The sequence below is a fragment of the Erpetoichthys calabaricus genome, chromosome 3 (assembly GCF_900747795.2).
Source record: "Erpetoichthys calabaricus chromosome 3, fErpCal1.3, whole genome shotgun sequence".
Classification (NCBI taxonomy): domain Eukaryota; kingdom Metazoa; phylum Chordata; class Cladistia; order Polypteriformes; family Polypteridae; genus Erpetoichthys; species Erpetoichthys calabaricus.
The window spans coordinates 249,790,215-249,812,966 of NC_041396.2; the positions used below are offsets into that span (position 1 = coordinate 249,790,215).

At 40.8% G+C, this 22,752-nt stretch overlaps 1 protein-coding gene across 2 annotated transcripts in view; it reads right to left on the bottom strand.

The window, feature by feature from the left end:
* Nucleotides 1-1,291: 1,291 nt before the first annotated feature.
* The window catches only part of LOC114648771 (uncharacterized), a 53,001-nt gene continuing 31,540 nt past the window's right edge, over nucleotides 1,292-22,752 (bottom strand). For both annotated transcript variants that reach the window (XM_028798012.2, XM_051925224.1), the window contains exons 2-7: nucleotides 22,061-22,311; nucleotides 14,279-14,417; nucleotides 12,633-12,775; nucleotides 12,467-12,519; nucleotides 2,733-3,175; nucleotides 1,292-1,930 (exon numbers count right to left, since the gene is read on the bottom strand). In XM_028798012.2, the coding sequence (XP_028653845.1) occupies nucleotides 1,607-1,930; nucleotides 2,733-3,175; nucleotides 12,467-12,519; nucleotides 12,633-12,775; nucleotides 14,279-14,417; nucleotides 22,061-22,278 (1,320 nt within the window). In that variant the 5' untranslated portion in view covers nucleotides 22,279-22,311 and the 3' untranslated portion in view covers nucleotides 1,292-1,606. The remainder of the gene's footprint in view (nucleotides 1,931-2,732; nucleotides 3,176-12,466; nucleotides 12,520-12,632; nucleotides 12,776-14,278; nucleotides 14,418-22,060; nucleotides 22,312-22,752) is intronic.

A 22,752-nucleotide genomic window follows, 5' to 3' on the forward strand; every position in this document is an offset into this window, starting at 1 on the left:
GAATACTGATAATGCAAAGTGTGTTTGTTGAGGATCTTAGGCACAGTAGATAGAAAATGAGGTAGTGGCCTCTGGGAACAGATCATATGGGTCCTGAATGCAGGATACGTATGATGCAGAAACATGACATAAAAAGTCAGAGTAAGGCAGTAATATAACTTACCTTTTTTCTAGTAATATACACATTTTTTCATGGAAAAAATATTTTTGCTGGTTACATTAGCTAACTCAGATATGAGAAACTGGTCCAATTTAATAGCACTAATGACAACAAATTTGGAGCTGAATGAAAAAAGTGAAATTCAAAATAGACCAAAGTGGGAAAATTATCATTATGGAGAAACCCAGGCTGTTGAATTTGCCTCTTCAAATGGTTGTTATGGCATTTGTAAACATATGGAATGTGAGAACCTTCACATAAATGTGCAGCATGAAGGCTGAATTTGTTAAAGACAAAAGACTCTATCTATCTATCTATCTATCTATCTATCTATCTATCTATCTATCTATCTATCTATCTATCTATCTATCTATCTATCTATCTATCTATCTATCTATCTATCTATCTATCTATCTATCTATCTATCTATCTACAAAATTTAAGTGTGAAGGCATAAAGTGGTTGACGGGTTTATTCGGCTAACTGAATTGATTAAGTGACACTGGGGAAAGTGATATGTCATAAAAAGGTAACATACAAGGATGAGGCAGGATCAGAATGGTCCAAACAGCAGATGCTTCCTTGAAACAGTGAAGCTTGATGTCAGTTTTGCCCCAAGAAAAAAATTTACAGCTGCCACAAAAATATAATTTTCATTGAAATCATAATCTCTGAAGCATAATGATAATTCTGTAGTGTAATTACTGCAATTATGGAGGCTAGCCGAGATAATGTGATAGTTACTGAAATAAGCCAGTATGACGAGGATACTGTCAAAAATAAAATAGGCAAGGTTTTGTATTTAAAAATGGTAAATATACTGCATAATGTCAATCAACTATTAAATAAGAAGTGAACTTGGTATGACATAAGACAGATACCAAACTTACAGGGTCAATATAGAGAATGACAGGGATATTTTTAGAGATAGAAAAGATGGGACCAAATGACTATGCAAGTCAAAGAGAATCTTGATGTCAAGGAAGCAAAGGGCATACTCCTAAATGAAATTGGAAGGCACTGAGAAAGAATAAGATGTACAGCGATGGGCTAAACAGCAAGATCAGGAGAAAACCTAGGGTTAAGCAAAGTATGTCAGACTAAGGAAATGAGGAGTACCATAGAATGATATTGTTTTATTTGATTTTTAATGTCATTTTGATATTGGTGTGGATCATATGTGCAGAGTCTTACAGGGTGTAATAAGCATTCAGAACAATGTGTTCACGGTTGACAATTCTTTCTGAGAACTGGGAATAAAAAAGTGAGAAAAAACTAAACCATCCATTTAACACCAACTGTGTTTCTCTGTCCCAGGTAACAGGCCCCCTCACTATAACTAGACAGGTTTTACTGAAAATTTAAAATCTCTAAAATTATTACGTCTAGTTTTATAGAAATTGTAATTGAATTTGAATCAGACAAAAAAAAAAAAAGACACCCAACTCATTCAGCTATTTTTTGCATAACAGTCCACTCCTGGTCACTAAACACTTGATAGATATAGTTCTTGTAGTTGAGTAGATCCTGGGCTCGAAAAACTTTATTAGCCTCATAGAGGCTCTTCCAGAATGGAGGCAGAGGCTTAAATTTACCCAGCTGAGCCATTTCATCATTGTAGTCCCACTGCTCAGAGTCTAGTTTCAGGATGTGTCTTAAGGCAGTGCCCTTCTGAAGTTGAGTCTGCATATCTGCCTCCATCTCCTCTTCCATTTGCTTTTGAGTAGGCAGAGTAAAGGATCCGTCCATAACAGACAAGGCAAACTGAATCTGAAAGGCAAAGAGAGACTAATATGGAACGATGAAACGTACAAAGAAAAAAAAAAAATTTTGATTGACCTTCCTTAAATCTTTCTAGGTTTCTTTCAAAGAATCTTTAATAGAATTTGTATTAGTGAGCACGTCAAAGCTGGATTACTTACAAGTTATATGTGTTAATTATCTGAACTTAACCTCAAGCTTATACATAAGAACAAGCAAAATAACTTGTTTGTATCTCAAAAGAAATGGTTCACTTGCTCATAGTGACAGACTTTAGTCCTCGAAAATCAGGCAAAGACTTCCTACAAAATTTTAGCCACTTTTTGCATGTGACTGAAATTAAGACAGCACATAGCCAACCTATCTGACTCATTGACAACAAAACAGATATGACCCAAGCACAAAAAACATGGTAACGATATTTTAGGAATGAACATATCAACCAATGCTAAAACCACCAGGCTCAAAAATAGCAAACCATGCAGGGCATCCTAACAGCAAAGATTTAGTTGAAATGAGCCTAACCATAAGAAGAATGGTGTTATGCAGCAGATGCATACTAACACCTTTGTGCTGCCGGAGTTCTAGTGGTCAGCTGACAACAACTATGGAGATCAATTACTTTTGATGCCTGACCTGCTTTCATTGGTCACAATGATCTGCTCCATCTAGTAGTGGCTTGGTACTACTCAGTTTTATTATTAATTACACATCACCTATACAACATCGTTAAACCCTGTGGCCCAGGGACAACTGGTAATTTCCCACAGGAAGATGAAGTTAAAAAAAAAGAAAACTAAAGCCAACTAACCTGGCAATGGAAGTGTGGGAAAGGGCAGACTGCACGGCAGATGCCTATGAGGAAGAGAGATGGGAAGGCAGGATGCAGCAGATGTTTATACAGCGGGGTTACACAGTGTTCTCGCACTTGCAGCCCTACCTCCTCTTTTGACAGAAAGGGGAAGGTAAAATTGTAGCCTGTGCACAACATGAAGACATCTGGCTTTGCCCGGTCACCATCCTCAAACACCAGCTCTCCATCTTCATTGATTAGCTTCACTCCTTGTGCCTGATGCACTCCCCTGGGAAGTGGGCAGCTGAGAGGGAGGTGTCTGTGACTCAGGGTCACCTCACTTGCTACTTCAGACAGCTCTATCATGATGTCCATACCAGACAAGCCAGCACCTAGTAATACTACACTCTTTCCAGCAAAGGGCTCTGCAACACGGTAGTCATGACTGTGCATTAGCATTCCTGGAAAAACAAATGGAAACAAAAAATTAATCTAAATAGTAAATGGGCGACAGCACCTTGCAGAAATAGACTAGAGGTAAGCCATGGATGACCAGAGCATTTTTGTAAGCAAGCTGTGCATAGCCTCTTGAGTGTCTGTTTAGTCCACTGCTGGTGATCTTTGAAGTTGTGCTAGGCCCTTAACATGTCTAGGGGAGGTGGATGTTTGTACTGTATCCATCTAGTATCCATCTGTGTGGAGTTTGCAAATTCTCCTCATGTTTTCTTTCTCAGTACCCTTGTTTCAAATAAAAAACATTTTATTTTTGGTTGACTGGTAATTCTAAACTAGTGTGAGTATGTGTGTGAATGTGCAACTGAATAACCTACATCCTGCACTTGATGCTAACAGGATGAGACTCAGCATGACTAAAACATGGAGACAAGTAAGTTCTACAAATTGATGGATAGATAAAAGGATGGATGAATGGATCCAGAACCCTATAATTAAGACCAAAAGTAGTACCTTGGGAACCTTCAGATCTTAACAGTTACTGTAGTTTGCATGCATAGCCTACAGTATATGCAGAAATGTAAATTACAAGTAAATTATAACTGCAGAAAGCAAAGCCAAGTGTGTCCTCTGGCAGTGAAGCAAATGAGAGGCATAGGCATAGTAGCTCAGAGAGCAGAAGGAACCAAGTGCATCCACCATCACTGTTGGCCCAACAAGTATGGTTGTCATAGTGTACACACTATCAGCTGAATGAAAACTGTTTTGAAAGCTTTTACATCTACTTTATTTTATGTTATGATGTAAATGTTGATTTTGGTGTATAAAGTGGCTACATACTGTGGGTTGTGCTTAACACTAGAATTACCAGAGCCTACGAAAAAACTCGTAGATCCGGCCCACCTTAAATCCATTCGCACCTCCCCCTCATCGTCTTTTGTCCTGTAAATGTGCCGATTAAGACAAGCAACAAGCAGCCTGCTATTCCAAACCCGCAGAACGTGCGCAAAGTTCTTCCAGCTCATGCCTTGATTGATTATCTGGGAGTGAAGTGCTGGAGGTTTAGAGTGGAAATAATAGATCATTATTTGGAACACATGCATTTCATGTGTGTTCCGTTTCTACAATAATCTGTGTAAACACATTGTTAAAACAGAAACGTTTAATATTTTAGTAGTAAATGACAACATGTTGGCATAAACTATATAATGTGTGAAGCCTGAAGTCCAAAGATCAAATAAACACTTTCACAAAAAGGTTCAAGGATAAAACAACAGCTTCCATGGCACAGCAGTAAGATTTGCTGACTTTTAATTAAGCGTCCCTGGTTTGATCCCCACTGCCTCCTATATTTGCCGTTTCAGTAGTGAGCTGCTCTTATTGTTAATATTATACAGTACACACATACATTTGGTTTGCATCTGTAACAGATGGTGTACATTTATAGGACTTGTAAAAGTTGTAGCGGTCAGGGGTTGCTAAGATTCACGCCGTCAAAAATGACGGTGATTTATTTATTTTAATGGAGGACACCCCAGGAATGTCCCTAGCCTTGGATCAACCCACACACACTCACAACAGAGACCAAATGAAGCGCACTGGGAACATAAAACAATTAAGAATATAATGAAATTAAATGAACTAAACAACAAAACAAATAATAATACCACCCCTGACCCCTTCGGCGATATTACATTTAACAAATAAACACAAACACCACACAGCAAAGTCCATGTAAACCAAACTGGATGAAATGAGAGGTGATGAAGTTAAGTCCAGCGATTTGTATGTTGAAAGGGTGAAAGAAAACACAGTCCTACAGGTAGTTACTGAAAGGATGAAGTCGGATGGATGGTTCAGGAGCGCTCCACTCTTTCGGAAAACCAAAGAATCCCAACACAGTCCTCAGTGCACAAGTAGACAGACGATCCAGACCCCAACAAACGAACACAGTCCAGGACACATGATTAATTAAGGTTCAAATAACAGCAGGCAGCACAACAGATAAACGCAACACACAACGCACCAAAACAAAACAAACTTTTTTTTCCTTTTTGGCCCCCTGCCCTCCTTTTAACCTTCTTTGACCACATTTGACCCCAGCAGCCCCTGCAAGGACTGCTGGGAGATGCAGTTCTTACGTAGTAGCACTGCTACAATCCCCACCCCCAGGCCGTGGTGTACGGCCGAACCAAGGCTTGAGATTAGAGATGTTTACAGTGTCTATTTTCTTAGTCCCTGGCAATCCCCACTCCACTGCGTAGGTCACTGGTCCCTTCTTTTGGACAACCATAGCCGGGCCGAACCACTTCGGAGCCAGTTTAGCCATGAATTTCTCAGAGGCTTTGGAGAGGGGATGAGTCCTGATCCAGACTTTCTCCCCAACCGAGAACTGCACAGGCTTATGTCTCCGGTTGTAAGATTGAGATTGTCTGGACTGGGACCTCACCATCCTCTCCTTTACCCATTGTGTGATTTGTTGTATACTCTGCAAGTGATTATGTAGTGATGAGTCTAGATTAGGTGAGTTGAGCTCAATTATACTTTCTAGTGGACCATTTATCTGTCTGCCTAAAGCTAACAATGCAGGGGTTTCACCCGTAACCTCATGCACCGCCGTGTTCAATGCGAACCGCAGCTCAGGCAGCCAATTTGTCTAATCCTGATGGTGGTCTCCAACGAAGGATACTATCATGGTCTTCAGGGTCCGGTTCACCCACTCAGTGCGATTAGATTGGGGATGGTATGCTGTTGTTTTCAGGTGAACCACCCCCCATTGTTTCCACAATTCTTCGACCTCTGAGCCAGTAAACTGCGGGCCCCGGTCTGTGATGATGTTCTTCGGCACCCCCTATCGGGTAAAAATCTCATTCTTCAGGGTGGAACATATCTTCTTGGCGGTGGCATTAGCCAAAGGGAATAGCTCCACCCATCAGGTAAAATAATCCACAACCACCATCAGGTAGGTCTTCTGGTCCTTACTAGCAGGAAATGGTCCCATTAGGTCCACGCCTAGGCTTTCCCCCGGGGTAGTGATGGTTACTGGTTGAAGCTGTCCCAAGGGGAGACCAGGTGGGGTTTTGTATTGCTGACAGGTGGTACAAGTCTGGACATGGGACCAGACGTCTTTGCATATAGTTGGCCACCATACCACCTCCAAGATTTTAAACAGTGTCTTAGTACGTCCAAGGTGACCACAGATCGGGCTATCATGGTAATACTGTAGGAACTTGGGCACATATGTCTCGGGCACTACCAACTGATAATGGTAACCCCAATCTTTTGTTGGAACACAGTAATAGAGTGCCTCTTGAAGTTCCCTATAATGTATGCGGTCAGGCCTCCCCCCTGAGCCCTCTCTCAACCCCTAACATACAGGACTGGCTGCTTGAGATTGAACGATTTCCTGCATGTTCAGGGGAAGATCAGGCCAAGGGTTAGAGACCGATACCGCACATACCACTGGTGCGGGCTCGTGAACCCCTTATAAGGCATCAGGCACAACATTAGCACAACCCTTCCAATAGCACACCCTGAACGTGAACTGTTGGAGGTGCAATACCCACCTTGTTAGCCTAGACGTGGTCTTCGGCAATTGAATGCCCAAGTCAGAGCCCGATGGTCAGTGTAGACTTCAAATGATGTTCCCTCCAGGTAGTGACGCCACTTTTCCACGGCCCACACAACAGCGAGGCATTCCTTCTCAATGGTTGAATAATTATACTCGGTGACCTTGAGTGACCGTGAAGCATAGGCCATCACTCTCTCCTCGCCTTGACTCATTTGCGAGAGAACGGCGTCGAGCTCGAGGTCACTTGCGTCAGTGTGGACCTGAAAGGTTAATGAAGGATCAGGCTGTGCCAGGACTGGAGGCGATATCAGGGTCTGTTTGAGTCTTTCAAAAGAGTACTGGCACGTTGGTGACCACTCCCAGGGGGATCCCTTCCTCAGCAGCTGGAACAAAGGGGCAGCAATGTCGGCAAACCCATGCACAAATTTGTGGAACCACTCAGCCATCCCCAGGAAGCGCTGGAGACTTTTTACCTCCTGGAGCGTTGGGTAGTCCAAGATGGACTTAATTTTCTTTGGGTCCACCCGGACCCCGTCTGCTGACACCACATGGCCGAGGAAGTTCAGATGGTCTTGTTGAAATCTACACTTCTTGGTGTTGAGGGTCAGATGAGCCTTATGCAGTTGCTGGAAGATGTGGTCGAGGTTCTTTAGATGTTGTTGGACAGATGGGGAAAATACAATGATGTCATCTATATAAACAAAACAGGTCTTCCCAATGAGTCCCGGAGGACCTGCTCCATTAGCCGTTGTAATGATGCCCCAGCGTTTTTAAGTCCAAAGGGCATCACCCGAAACTGGAACAACCCGTCCGGAGTGATGATGGCAGTCTTCTCCATGCTACTCTTCCCCATCCTCACCTGCCAATACCCGGACTTCAAATCTAGGGAGCTGAATACTGCTGCCCCATGCAAAGACTCCAAGATGTCATGAATGAGTGGCATGGGGTAAGCATCATCCAAGGTCTTCTTGTTCAGCTCCCGATAGTCCACACAGAATCGGTAGGTCCCGTCTGCCTTCTGAACGAGCATCACAAGGCTAGCCCACGGCGAGGTGGAAGGCTCGATGACCCTCTCCGCCAACATCTGGTCAACCTACTCCTTGATTATTCCTCTTTTCAGAGGTGACAATCTGTAGGCTCTGTGCCGAACCGGGACAGGGTCGACTGTGTGAATGTGGTGACACACCAACTCAGTCCGACCTAATTTGTCTGTCCACACAGAGCGCCACCTCCTAAGCAGTGGCTGAACGAGCTCCGGCTGTTCAAGAATTGCCTTCTCTACTGGGCTGGGCTCATCCACCAACTGCGCGAGGTAATAATACAAGTTAGGCCAAACCAGATTACTTTGAGCCTTCATCCCAAACCGATGGACTTCACCCCCCGGCAACTCGTACTCTAGCCGCGACAGGTGGATGGTAAGACCTACCGACACAAGAGAGTCCATTCCAAGTAATAAGGGCATTGACAGGTGGTCATCTTCCAGGATATAAACTTCTGTCTCCCAGTGTGTCTCATGTAAGAAGAGCCTCATAGGAACCCTGCCCCTGGCCCCGTGCGCCCTTCCATCCACAAGAAAGAATATTACTTTTGCACTTCCCCTTAACTGCTCATGAGGCACTTTAAGCTTTTCCCACAAGCTGTATTTCATAAGGGTATAAGTGCTCCCTGTATCTACGACCGCCTCTCCAGTGACTCCTTGCACTTGTACAGGCACCACTAAGAGAGGCAAGGTGGCTTGCACCAGGGTGAGATCGGCACAGGGATACACTGGGGCCTTTCCTTGTGGTTTGGGACAGGGGACATCCCGAGACAAGGGACCCTTACGAGACCCACTAATCCCGATAGCTGCCCAATCCTTTTCCACTCGGGACCCTACCTTCACCAACTCATCAACAATTTCACGACCCCCCTCAGAGTAGCTGCCACCCGAGGGTCACATGCATCAAGGACACTTCGCAATATCTCTTCCTCACACATGTCAGATCACCACTTAAGGCACAACACATGGCTTTTGTACAAAGGTCTGGAGCTTTTCTTGCAACAGCGCCTGGTATTCATCTGAGAGGAACGCTTTCAGGAAGGAAGCGTGAAACTCCGCCCAGGTATTACACATGTGCCACTCAGCAAACCACCAAGAGCGCACCAGCCCGCTGAATGTCGCATTCAGGAATCCCCGCAGCTCGGCTCAACTCAGAGGATGCAGTTCCACGAACAAGTCGACCTCCTCTACAAAGTCGACGATGCCCGTGGGTGCACACTGAGGGGCCAGCTTAGGGAACTCCATCCGTGGCATCGCAACGGACAAGGACGACTGTCCCCAGTCGTTCCCCACTCCCGCTGAAGGAGCCGACTGCCCCCGTGGCTGCGTGACGGCACGCCAGCTTTCCTGTACCTGCCTCCTGATCTCTTCTCTCATATTGGCTTCCAGGCGCTGCACACATTTCGCAAAGGACTGTTCCAGACGCTGCACCCTCACAACCGCCTTGCCAGAAACTCGGGCGGCCGTGGCATCGATGAGTTCATGGACAGTTTCATCTCAATTAAGATGTCATCCACCCGCATCTCTAGCTGTTCTAGGTGCAGCGTCAGGTCATGCAGAAGCCGTCCCTCGCCAGTCTAGGGCTGCTCTGGACTGGAGACACACAAGGAATTCAGCAGGCTCAACTCTTCCTCGAGAGGGGCTCTGACCGTAACGTGACATAGCCTAGGCAGCGGACGCACATCAACCAGTGGTCCACTCAGTTCAAGCTCCTCGCCCTGCACTGCGCTTACAACAGACATGCTTCTGAAAGGTGTATGTGAAGTCGGCTAGAAGGGAACGTAAATAACCCTGGCTCCTACCCAGCTCGCCAAAATCTGTAGCAGTCAGGGTCCGCTAAGATTCATACCGTCAAAAATGACGGTGATTTATTTATTTTAATGGAGGACACCCCAGGAACGTCCCCAGCCTTGGAACGACTCACACACACTCACAACAGAGTCGAAATGAAGCATACTGGGAACATTAAACAATTAAGAATATAATGAAATTAAATGAACTAAACAACAAAACAAACAATAATACCACCCCTGACCCCTTCGGCGATATTACATTTAACAAATAAACACAAACACCACACAGCAAAGGCCATGTAAACCAAACCGGATGAAATGAGAGGTGATGAAGTTAAGTCCAGCGATTTGTATGTTGAAAGGGTGAAAGAAAACACAGTCCTACAGGTAGTTATTGAAAGGATGAAGTCGGATGGATGGTTCAGGAGCGCGCCACTCTTCTGGAAAACCAATGAATTCCAACACAGTCCTCAATGCACAGGTAGACAGACGATCCAGACCCCAACAAACGAATACAGTCCAGGACACATGATTAATTAAGGTTCAAATAACAGCAGGCACCACGACAGATAAACGCAACACACAACGCACCAAAACAAAACAAACTTTTTTTTTCCTTTTTGGCCCCCTGCCCTCCTTTTAACCTTCTTTGACCACCTTTGACCCCAGCAGCCCCTACAAGGACTGCTGGGAGATGCAGTTCTTAAGTAGTAGCACTGCTACAAAGTTACCGTTTTTTTTTTTTCACTTTTATTCACTCAGTCACAATCACAATACATACTACCGCCCTAGGTATCTGACACTGTTAGTTTTTATTTGAAACTGGGAGTAACTGTAGATGTGAGTGGTGTGTTAAGGCAATGGAGCTGGACATTCTCTGATTTGGAGGAATAAAAGCTGACATGCAAACGCTGGTGAATCTGCCTTCTTCATATCTCACCCTCACTTGATTTTTTTTTTATTCAGTTTTATTGAGTTTTCCTGCTCACACTGAATTAGTATGCACCTTATGGTCTATGATGTCAAAAAAAAAACAAAAAAAAAAAAAACAGAGACATAGTTATATTTGGAATTATTCATTTTATGACCTGTATAGTACATTTTGGAAAACATTGTGGCACGGATGCAACATTATTCATATTATTCATAGTCATTTGCATAACACCGCGTGATTTTTTTCCCCCATCTTGCCAGTCCCCACATGTTGCTGTTTCTTTTGTACTCCAGGACATGCAGAGGCAACAACAGTACAGAGAGGTCAGTTCAGCGCTATATGCAATCATCACATTCAAATGTTAACAATTCACACACACGCAAGGACCGTCCTTCCTACATTTATGACCTTTTGCAATGCGCACACTTTTCTCTATACTGTGGTACTACTTGGCCACGACCCTGCCTGACTGCTGTGTCTGTGTATAGGAGAGTGGCAGATCCCACTACAATAAATAACCGCTCTGTTGCTATTTCAAGCTGAATAAAGCTGGTGCTGCTAAAGTACTGAGACTCAGCTTTGTGTTTTGTGGTGCAAAAGGGGACTCGCACGTCACAACACACACACGCACACACACACACACACAGAGTCACAATGCTGTAGTAAACAGTATACGCTCGTACGGATGTTGACTATATGAGTGAGGCACGCCGACACAGACGGAGAATAGGAGACGATTGCCCACAATCCCACAGCGAGAGAGAGAAGAACCGTCAGCTCAGTTGTGATCACATGACGCTCAGCAAACAAAGCGTATACATACTACTCGTATTGCAAGACCTCGCTCATTTATCAAGTCAATATTTATTAAAAATTTTAGCTCGTCTTGCAAAACACTCGTAAACCAAGTTACTCGCAAACCGAGGTTCCACTGTATATTTAAGCGTACGTTAACATTTAAAGGCTTTTGCTTCAGAATATCACCAGCACCCAAAAGCCAATATACCTAACCTCATTCTTACAGTTTTTGGAATATCAATGCTTAGAAGATGAACACCACATCTAGTTCATATGCATCATCACCAAAAACTTGTTTTTTTGAAATCTACTTACTAAAATGAATTCCGTCAGAATGTACTGAAGGGGAAAATACTTACATTATCAGAAGAGGACACAGTTAGAACAGCAAAAAGCTTTTAACGGCATAATTGACATTAGTTTGTTGTGAGTGATGACTTTTATTTTCAAAATGACTAATATTGTTATGAATATGACTTTATTATTATTTAGACCAGCAGATATTTATTAATTTGTTTTGACTTTTATAGGTCTCCCTATTTTTGTGAGCTAGAACAAATTCTGCAGTCACAAAAGACTTTCCTCTGCATGTCGTAACAGACAAATCCTAAAAACAATCATGGTCTGCAGAGAGAAGTTTTCTTATGTGTCTGCTTTAAGTCAATTGTGTCACATCCTACATATTGTTCAAATGAGATAAATGGCCTTGAGGTGTAGTGGCAGAATTATAAATCAGCCAAACTCTTCACCAAAGCTATCCAACTTGGTATGACTAAATACTGTATTAGAAAATGCTTGTTTCTCATCACCACGGCAGGTCAGCTTGTCTTTTCTTTAACAATCACAGCCCCTATTTATTCTCTGTTGGCTAATTTCCTGCACCTTCTCAAACCTTCACCTATTTTTATCAGACACAACTGTCCCTGTGCAACTCAGCTAATCAAGGTTTATTCCCATGATGGCATAAAGGCCTTTGTTCCAAGCAGCATGATAAGCAGGAAATAGAAATCTCCACAAATGTCATCTCCAAAGTTTGACCTCAGCAGCATCTTCATTAAGCTAGGTCAAGCAATCACCGGAGGCCTTGCCAATTTTTAGTTTGCACTCTTGGTCTTAATCACCTACCAAAGAACAAAACTGCTGAACAAATGTGATTTACTTTACCCTTGAAGTTTTCCAGACCAGTGATAGCTGGGATGTAAGGATCAAAGAAGTGTCTGAAAAGAAGCAAAAAGGCAACTTAAGAAATTATAAAGCAGGCAGCTCCCTTTAGCCACAATTACACCCTAAGTTGTCAAATGTACCCCACTTTGAAGACATAGCTACTCACCCATTGCACACCATTACTGCATCAAACTGATTAGTGGTCTTGTGTCCTTTGCCTGTGGCATCAGAGGTGGTCACATCCCAAGTCAGACCGCCCTGTCTTGACTCGGAAAAGACTGGGCGCACAGAGTCAACCAACCTATGAAACTAGAGATTGAAAAAAAAGCTACTTTATAAAATTATTAAAGGCACATTTCTTAAATCAGATTTTATTCATGATAAATGTGCCGAACAGTCAACTACTAAAAAGTACTATGAGGCAGCAGCTACCTCCAAGTTTAGCAGAACTAAGTGAGCTTTGCCCTTGAGATAAAATGGCAGATCACTCCTTTTGAAGGACACAATCCTTCTGTCTTCCAGAGTGGTAAGAATTTCTAACATCTATGAATGACTTAATTCAGTGCAGTAAATACCTGTATGTGAACAGCAATAGTTAGAGACGTTTTTAAATCCTCAAAGGAAAAGAGACACCGGTCACAACTAAAGTGAATGCTTTTCAGGGTTTGTAAGAAGCAGATGCACCAGGGTGACAGTTTAAAAGGAGCAGGTAATGAAGTTTAAAATTGGTATCAGTCTGATGGATCTGGTACTATTCTATCCAAACATCCATCCATTCTCCAACCCGCTGAATCCGAACACAGGGTCACGGGGGTCTGCTGGAGCCAATCCCAGCCAACACAGGGCACAAGGCAGGAAACAATCCTGGGCAGGGTGCCAGCCCACCGCAGGACACACACAAACACACCCATACACCAAGCACACACTAGGGCCAATTTAGAATCGCCAATCCACCTAACCTGCATGTCTTTGGACTGTGGGAGGAAACCGGAGCGCCCGGAGGAAACCCACGCAGACACGGGGAGAACATGCAAACTCCACGCAGGGAGGACCCGGGAAGCGAACCCAGGTCCCCAGACCACCCAACTGCGAGGCAGCAGCGCTACCCACTGCGCCACCGTGCCGCCCTCTATCCAAACAGATGACCATAATTCATGGTATTCAATTGAGATTTGCTATTCTGCAATTGGTGGTAAAAATTTGTCAAAAATAGGCAAACATTTATAATGTTGAAGTGCAGATTTTCATAGGGGTAGCCTGGATTGTAAACTACAGGGGAACAGAGGTCAGACATTTTTGAGAAGTTAAAAAATGTTTGTTTTTGAAAATTCATATGGGCCAAATGGAGTCATACAGGCTAGGCAAGAATTAAAAAATATGATCTATTTGGCAAGGCCAGGCATAGACAAGCAAAATATTCTGCCATATACTTTTCCAAAGGGGCCGACAGAATTGTGTATGGACTGAGTCAAACATTAAACGATTGCTTTCAATGAGCCACATCCTAGATTCTCTCTTTGTTTCATGTAGTTAAGAAGAATTCCCCATTACTTATGTGGCTGAATAATATTTATGAGATAAAGGTGGGGCCCATAGGTTGGGTGGGCAGAAGACATGCGCTGGTCAAGATTTATATTTAAGCAGAGAGTAGTTGGTATGCTGTGGGTATGTGAACTATAAATTGAGCAGTCCTTCACAGCTCTGTTCTTTGTGAATGGTTTGAGAAATGGCCCACGTGCAGAGTGCCCTGATATGCAGTACTGAGCAGCCTACATCCAATGCCACAGAGAATAATTCAGAGAGAAGACTCACCTTAATGTGCTCACGAATTCCAAAGTAATCGCAATACTGGTTCAAATACTTGCGCACCTCTGTGTGGTGGACAAACGATGGGAGGTGCTTGTCAAATGGGAAATCTGGGAATGCCATTACTTCCTTGGGAATGTTAGTTCTGGAAGAAAATGAAGAAGGTAACAGAGAGATGTGTTCCATTCTCAGAAAAACTGTTCATCGATCAAAAGTTCTAATCTAACAACCAGAAATCCTGCCATAAGTTAAAAATAGACCTAGATGATTAACAGAAGCAAGAGTTCAAGAAAAAAATGTGTCAGTCAACCAAAAATTTCAAAACATGTCACTAGCAACTGTAAACACCTGTATTTATTGACTCAGGGTTGCAAGAAGCTGAAGCATACCCTAGCAGCTTTAGAGGTAATGCAGGAGCTAACCCAGTTTCAGGTCACAGACCCTCACTGTCTAAAACTGGGTCTGTCTGCAGTCACCAAGCTTTCCAAACAAGCCGAAGCCATACCTTGAAACTCAATTTCTTTTCCAAGGCTGCATCTACTGCTTTAAGAATTAATATCTACAAAGTTTTGATGGATGTTTCCTCACTGCTCACTTAACATGAAATTTTGACCAGCGGATCTTTCAAGAGTCAAGGGATATTTAATAGAGAAACAGGAAGATTATGTCAACTAACAGACAAACTAGACAAGACTCTAGCAAGGAGAGAAGAATGTGATTTATTGATAAATCAATCAATGGCATCCACTTTGAATTACAAACTGAAGAATTAGGACGCTTGTATCTTTTGAAATGTGCCTCATGTGATCTCCTAGCCAGGCAATTTTAATTTTGTTTTGAATCAGAATCAGAATCAGAATATCTTTATTGTCATTGTAACAAATACAACAAAATTAGGTGCAGTCCCTGTGGTGTCAAAATATAAATAAACTATAATTAAAAAAGGATAAGAAAGGATAAGAAGAAATAAGGTAGAACACAAACATTCAACATAAGACCTTAATGGCACATGAACACTGTTGCACAAGATGTCATCTATTGCACTGTTGCATTGGAGGTGATTAGATGGCATTCAGTGCCCTAACAGCAACAGGGTAGAAACTGTTATTCAGTCTATTAGTCTTTGCTTTGATGCTCCTATGTCTTTTGCCTGATGGCAATAGTTGGAACATGTCATGAGCGGGGAGTGAGGAGTCTTTTAAGATGTAGAGTGGTTTGATGTCCGTTTTCTTTTTCCTGAAGTCCACAATGAGCTCCTTGGTCTTACTTGTGTTCAGGAGCAGGTTGTTTTCAGTGCACCATGTGTCAGCCGCTCCTCTTCATCCCTGTAGGTGGCTTCATCCTCCCCAGAGATGAGCCCCACCACAGTGGTGTCGTCTGATGATGGTGTTGCTGTGGTGGGTGGAGGGCGCAATCATGTGTGCACAGCGTGAAGAGCAGGGGGCTCAGCACACACCCCTGAGGAGAGCCAGTGGTGATGCTGATGGCCAAGGAGATGTGAGGGCCCACCCTAACCCTTTGTATGCGGTCTGTCAGGAAGTCTTTAATCCATATACAGGTGGAATACAGGAGTCCCAGGGCTAGTAGCTTGCACACTAATCTGTGAGAGAGGATGGTGTTAAAAGAAGTGTGTAGCTCCCCTGGTGCTCCAGATTACACAGGGTAGCATGGAGAGCAGCAGCAACAGAAAGATGCAATTGCCCTTTTGTGATTAAGTGTTATTGGAAGTCATGCTGCACATTAACAACAACAATTGTAATAATGATAATTATGTCTATTTATACAACAGGGTGGTTATGGTGGTGCAGTAATGGTGCTGATGCCTCACAACAAGGAGACTGGGGTTCATGTCCGAGCCATACATTCAGGGAGCTCCCTGTATGTTTTCCCCATGACCAAGTGGTTTTCCTCTGGGTGCTCCAGTTTCCCTTCACAATTGAAAGACTTGCAGGCTGTATGAAATGGCATTGTTAAATTGGCCTTAGTGTATATGTGAGTCTTCACTCAGCCCTGACTATTGCTCCTGCCTTGGGCCTAATGCTTGCTAAGTTGCAACTCTGCCCTGAATAAGCAGGAAAAGAAAATGGATAAGTGGATTTATAGATCACTTATTAAAAAACAGTTCCGTGCAGAACTTTTTCAAAAAGTTTTATTTTAGAATAAACTCTTAAAGCACTGAGGAAGTAGATTATTTCCCCATTTCTTTTTCTTCTCCATTTATCTGTATCCGCATGTTAAACTCATCAATTTATTTATTTTCACTATTTTTAAGTTTTATTCCGTTGGCCATGCTCTCTTTCTCAAGAAAGTGGGGGTTGATTTGTTTTCAATCCTATTTTTTTGTAAAAATGTATCTATTTGTATGGAATGATTACAATAAAATCAATAAAATTAAAAAAAAAAAAACAGTTCTAAAGCACATTACAAAAAACAATCAATAAATTGACCAAAATAAAGTTAGCACAATAATAGATAAAACATGACAGATATGTAATCTAAAGTGCAATTAAATGCAGTAAATAAGTACAAATGCTAAAAAGTCATCATATAAATTTGGTTAATAAGACATAATCAGAATAAATTTTAAAATAACCGAAAATAAAACACAAATTAGGTTATTGTAAAAAGGGCTTGTAAAACAAATTACTGTTAAGAAGGAATTTAAAAGAAGGTAAAAATTCATCAAGCCTGAGTTCCTCTAACAAGTCCTTCAATAGCCGAGGTGCTCTGACTACAAAGGCTCAGCCCCTTTAATTCTTATCTTAGTTCACAACAGCAGGTTTTTGGCAGAGGATCTTGTGATATTCCATGTAGTGGGAATGCGGAACCAGACTACACCTTGGATATTTTGTAATTCATGAATCGAGCAGGACCAGAGGAAGTAAGAGATACAGACAAAAACAAATGAAAAACGGACAAAACAAAAATAGTGAATATTTACAAAATGTACTGTACACTCAAAAATAAACTATTATAAAAAAAATACACACACATAATAAAGGCAGTGTTCTTTTTCGCTCAGTTCAGGAAGCTCCTTAGAGAAAAACTGAAGACAAATATTCACAGGACAAAAATAAGTGTGTGTATATACAGAGAAACAATTGCAACAAATCCCAAAAACTATTCTGGAAAATATATACAGTATACTGTACATATACTGTACCTCCACCAACAAACTATCACTAGAAGATATATGCAGAGAAATATTTCCAAAGAGAAATAAATATACAAACCAAGATTTACTGCTCCCACAAACACTATACATTTACCCACTATGCCTTTCATTTTTGTTTGAATGAGGACCACTTCTTCTTCATCTTTTATTTCCAATTTTGGAAGACCAGCTTTAAGGTGCTTTACCATCATGTACTGAACTGGAGTGGAAAGATGAGATAGTGAAAGTACCCTATCCTTTCTACTTCAAATCTGAAATTGTATAATACAATCTATTAATTATAAAAATCCACATACTATCTTGTGATATTCTTTAATGGAGAGAGAGAGAGATTCAAATAGAGAATTTATTGGGATGCTATTCTGACCCATCAAATCCTTCCTGTCTTTTTAATAAGCTATATATTTCAAAATTATGCTTTCTAATGTTTCTTGATGACAATGTCTGAATGTCCCAGTGTTATATTTTCCAATTTCGAATAAACTATAATTAGTCCCAAATGACCAATCCTTAGTCTTAACATTATAATCTTCTCCCTCATATTTCTTCCTTCCGCCCAGTTAAATGTAACCTTCGTTTGAATGCCATAGAGATGTTTTCCTTATACTTCTTTATCCCAAGTTTCTTGAACATACAACTTATCTGATTAAAATGTTTGCCACCTCTGTAGTTGCTGAAACATTTTAATCAATGTTTTACTTTTACTTTTTTTTTTTTTAATATTTTACAATTCCTATATTCTTTAGTTGTGACAAACCATGTCTAATTTCTAGCATAATATCTTGACAGCATGATGGTATTCCAGCTTTTAGACTGTTTAGTACTAGATAATGAGCTGATCACAGCACTTTGAGGTTGTACATTGTCCATCCACCACAGTGCTAGTAAAACTGCCACTATTTCTATAGTGTAAACTGACAGCTTGTCAGATAATCTTTTCTTGCCTGAAACTTGAAATTGTGGGATATGATATGCTGCACCTGCATGGAGAGTATCAAGGTCTTTTAATCTATCCATAAATATTTTAGTCATGTTGTAATGCTGACATTGTACACATTTACTGACAATCTCCAATGATTCATAAGTCCTATATTCTAATATTGTCTTCTGTAGAGTTGTATTTACCTTTGTTAGAGGATTCAAACATGGAGAGGTAATTGGTAATGCGACATAGAGAAGCATACATGACACTAGTAACATTCATGTCCTCTGCTTGTTTATTACCCACCCATTGAAAACAACTAATCATGCCATTTAAATGCTTCCAAGAATATGTTAATATATTCTTTGTTGGATAATCTTCTTCATGACCATAGAGATATACCCAATATGTAACAGCTAACTGAAGTCTACATAAATGTGATGGCATTTGGCCAATTTCAACCTGAACCTCCGAGACAGGAGAATACAGAAGTCTAACCACAGGTTGCTAGTAGCCATATAGAGCTCATGCATACTGATGTGTTCTGAACAGTAAGTTACATTTTACTCTTACATCTTATTCAGGATCCTTTTATCTAAAGAAATTAAATAAACCATTAATGAAGCTAGCTTTTCTTCTCTGCAAGGGTGCTGGTGAACGTAGCCGAACAATTCAGACATTTGCATAGACCTTCACTCGCTTTATGTGTGTTCCAACATGTTGTGCCACAGAGCACAAATCTGCAAGGACGATAACACACAATTGCGGCAGCACTTCTATGCCCTTTAAACATTTAAAATGGTAAGTGCCTTTTCTTTAACTATTATTTTTGATAGTTAAATTGTACCCTTGTACTCTGCACAGCAATCCTGTTCTTGGGACTTCCTCCATCCACCACCTGGAATTTGTGGTCTCTTTAAAGATATTGTTTGCTATTATTCAATATTGTTCCCCCACCAGCCCCCAATTACGCCATTTGCTTGTAAACTTTGTGATTTGTATTGTCTACTGAAAATATGACATTAAAATAATTTCTCAGCCATCACTACAAATAACTTAGGGTACATAACAGATGAAAAATATCATTGTTGGCTGGCGTATTCCTTTAAGACAAGTTAAGAGACTATTGCAGTACTAAAGACATGACAATACCAAAGCATTCAAAATGATTTATGTATCTTTAAAATTCAAGAATGATATAATCCTATGGATGTTTCAAAAGCGATAAAAAACATGCCTGCACTTTTATCATGTGGCTTTCAAATCTCAGACTAGAATAAAACACACATTCTACATAACAGACCTGTCTTTTACAACAGAACAACTATTGATCCCATTTGACTGTGCAAGTAGTCTGAGCCTATAATGTTAAATTCCGTTTTGTCTAGGTTTGTTTTATATCCAGTCCTTAACATCTCTCAAACAGTTGATTACATTGATCAGTCCTGCTGGAATTTTTAGCCTCATTGAAAATATAATTGAGCATCATCAATATAGTAGTTGTCTCAGTAATGTCAGTAAGAAGCAGTATGTATAAGGGAATAAGGATTGGTCCAAGAAATGAACCCTAACGTACTCCACAAGTTAATGAAGAGGAAGGAAACACATGAACCTCAATTTGTACAAAAAACTTGTAGTTTATCAAGTAAAATTGGGAATCAATTCAAGACAATCCAAGCTATCCCAACATAATGCTGTAATCTTAGATACTATGCAATTTAATATGGTCAGTTACGTCAAAAGGTACACTCTGGACCAGCAAAAAACTGTTACCACCATCATCATTTATAAAAGTAACATTAATAACTCTAAGATGTGTAGTTCCAGAACTCACATGTTTTTCAAAAATGCAACTATAATATTTTTAAAAATGTGATTGTTTAGAGAAAATTATTACAAGGAAACATAAAGAACTCTTTAAACACACTTTTGGTTGAACAATGGAAAATGTCAAATGACAGGTTAATTGATGGTCCTCTCTCTATCTTACTTTAGCTGGGAGAATTAATTAGGTTAAAATGAATTCCCTTCTAAAACGTGATGAAATTTAATGTAAGTAAATGTAAAGTATTACACATAGGAAGTAAAACTGTTAAGTTTGAATATACAATGTGAGGTCTGAAAATCGAACATACATCTTATAAGAAGGATTTAAGAGTCATAGTGGACTCGTCACTATCAACTGATTGACGGTGTTCAGAAGCCATTAAGAAGGCTAACAGAATGTTAGGATATAAAGTACAATCTGTAGAATACAAGCCCAGGGAGTTTATGCTAAAGGTTTATAATGCACTGGTGAGGCCTCATCTGGAGTACTGGGTCCAGGTCATACAAAGGACATAGCAGAACTAGAGAAACTCCACGAAAAAGGCTGACTAGGCTGATTCCAGTGCTTCAGGGATGAGTTATGAGGAAAGATTAAAAGAGATGAGCCTTTTCAGTTTAAGCATAATGAGATTAAAATGGGACATGACTGAAGTGTTTAAAATTATGAAGGAAATAATGAGTTCTATTAAAAGCACAGGGACACAGTTGGAAACTTTCAAAGGTGAATTTCACAAAAATTAAGTTTTTCTTCACACAGAGAATCATATGGAATAAGTTACCAAGTAGTGTGGTATACAATAGGACTTCAGGGACTTTTAAAACTCATCATTTTGGAGGAATTACTTGGATAGTACTAGAAAGCATTGGTGAGCTGAATGGCCTGTTCTCATCTATATTGTTCTAATGTTCAAAAGTTCTAATTACCAAAGTATCTAGTGTGGAGTAGAGATAGTTAAAATAGTTCAGTAACCTATCAAAATCAGAAAACTGGGACAAGTCTTAATTTGCTGGAATTCTAGAGACCAATGTAGGAGCAGTACTGTTCACAAGTAAAATGTGTGAGTGCACCATGCAAGTTTGGTTTCAAGTGATGACTTGAAGGACAATTTCAAATACAATACAGGAAAAGAAAAAGGTCAAGACTGAGGCAGCTAATATTTGTAACATACAGTATGCGTATTCCAGGACTAACATATGACCAGGGTAATAAATCAGATTAAAAAACATTTTTTTAAAGATAAAGGAAATATTTAAAACATCAATGTCCAATAGAATCTGGAGGATCATCTACAGTATATGAATATTGAAATCATCTACCCTAAAAATTTTGTCAAAACTAATTGTGACTAAAGAATGGAAATAAGCAAATTCAGGCAAGAAACCCATGTAAGATTTGGGATGCTGGTAAACGGAAGTGTGCGACCTACATCCTTGCTTAATCACATACTGTATACAAGAGCACCTAAAATCTATTAATGTCAGATACCTTTATGGGGCTATATTTAAAACACCTCTTAAAAAAACAGCTAAAGTCCCACCACAATCATCACAAATTAGTATTAACTGATTACTAAGTTAAGTTAAAACTAGTGCTGAAAGCATTTATGCTAGCAAGCTACTAGTAGACCCGCTGACTAGAATGCACGTAGTAAGTAAGATACCAGCTTGGCAAACTCAAGGAAACCTGCCTAAAGAAAAGAAAACAGGTAAGTAGCCAAAACAATTTGTAATTGGTACAAGGTTCAGGTTAAAAGAGATGCTGATCCTTTTGAAGCCATTATGCAAATTTTAAGGTGTTTGGCTTGAAATGTCAAGCATTACAGTAAAAGTCATGTGAGAAGTAAATAGCCATATAGATGCTTACCTGAGGTCCCGGTACATGCTGCTATATACTGGAAGACCATCTTCATCCCGGCCAACCTGCTCCTCATACACCCATGTTCCTCCAACACGTTTAGTAAATTCATACAAAACTGGAGGACAAAAGACATCCTGGCGTGCCAGAAGGTGTCTGGCTGCACATAGGCCTGCTGCTCCGGCACCAATCACTGCCACCTGAAGTCTCCTTGAGTTGGACATCATTCTGTCTTTGGATAGAATCTTCACAAGGAATCACTGTCAATTAAAAAAGAGAAAACAATTTAATTATTAGTCATGGTTCACATACAGCATCTCTCCCAGCCCCAGAAATCCATTTATTCATCATAAAAGGCCTTTAACTATAAGGTCCGCTGTGCAGATGTCCTGTTGCACAAGTGATGCAATAAATGAAGTGTTTCCATTTGAGATGAACAAGTATGTTGGTTCTGTATGAACTTCCACACTTGACGCACACTATAAATATCTTTGTGGAACAAATACCATAATTTCCATTCCACTGTGGATGATGATGGGCTGGAGGGGTCTCTGGTTTTGACAGACTGCGTAAATATGGGCTGTGCCCCTTTCTAAAACATTCATCCATCCATCCGTCCATCCATTCATCCTTCAGATTTTCAGGTTGCCTGTCCTTTCAAGAAGCAACACTGAGCATCATACCAATGCATCACAACACAA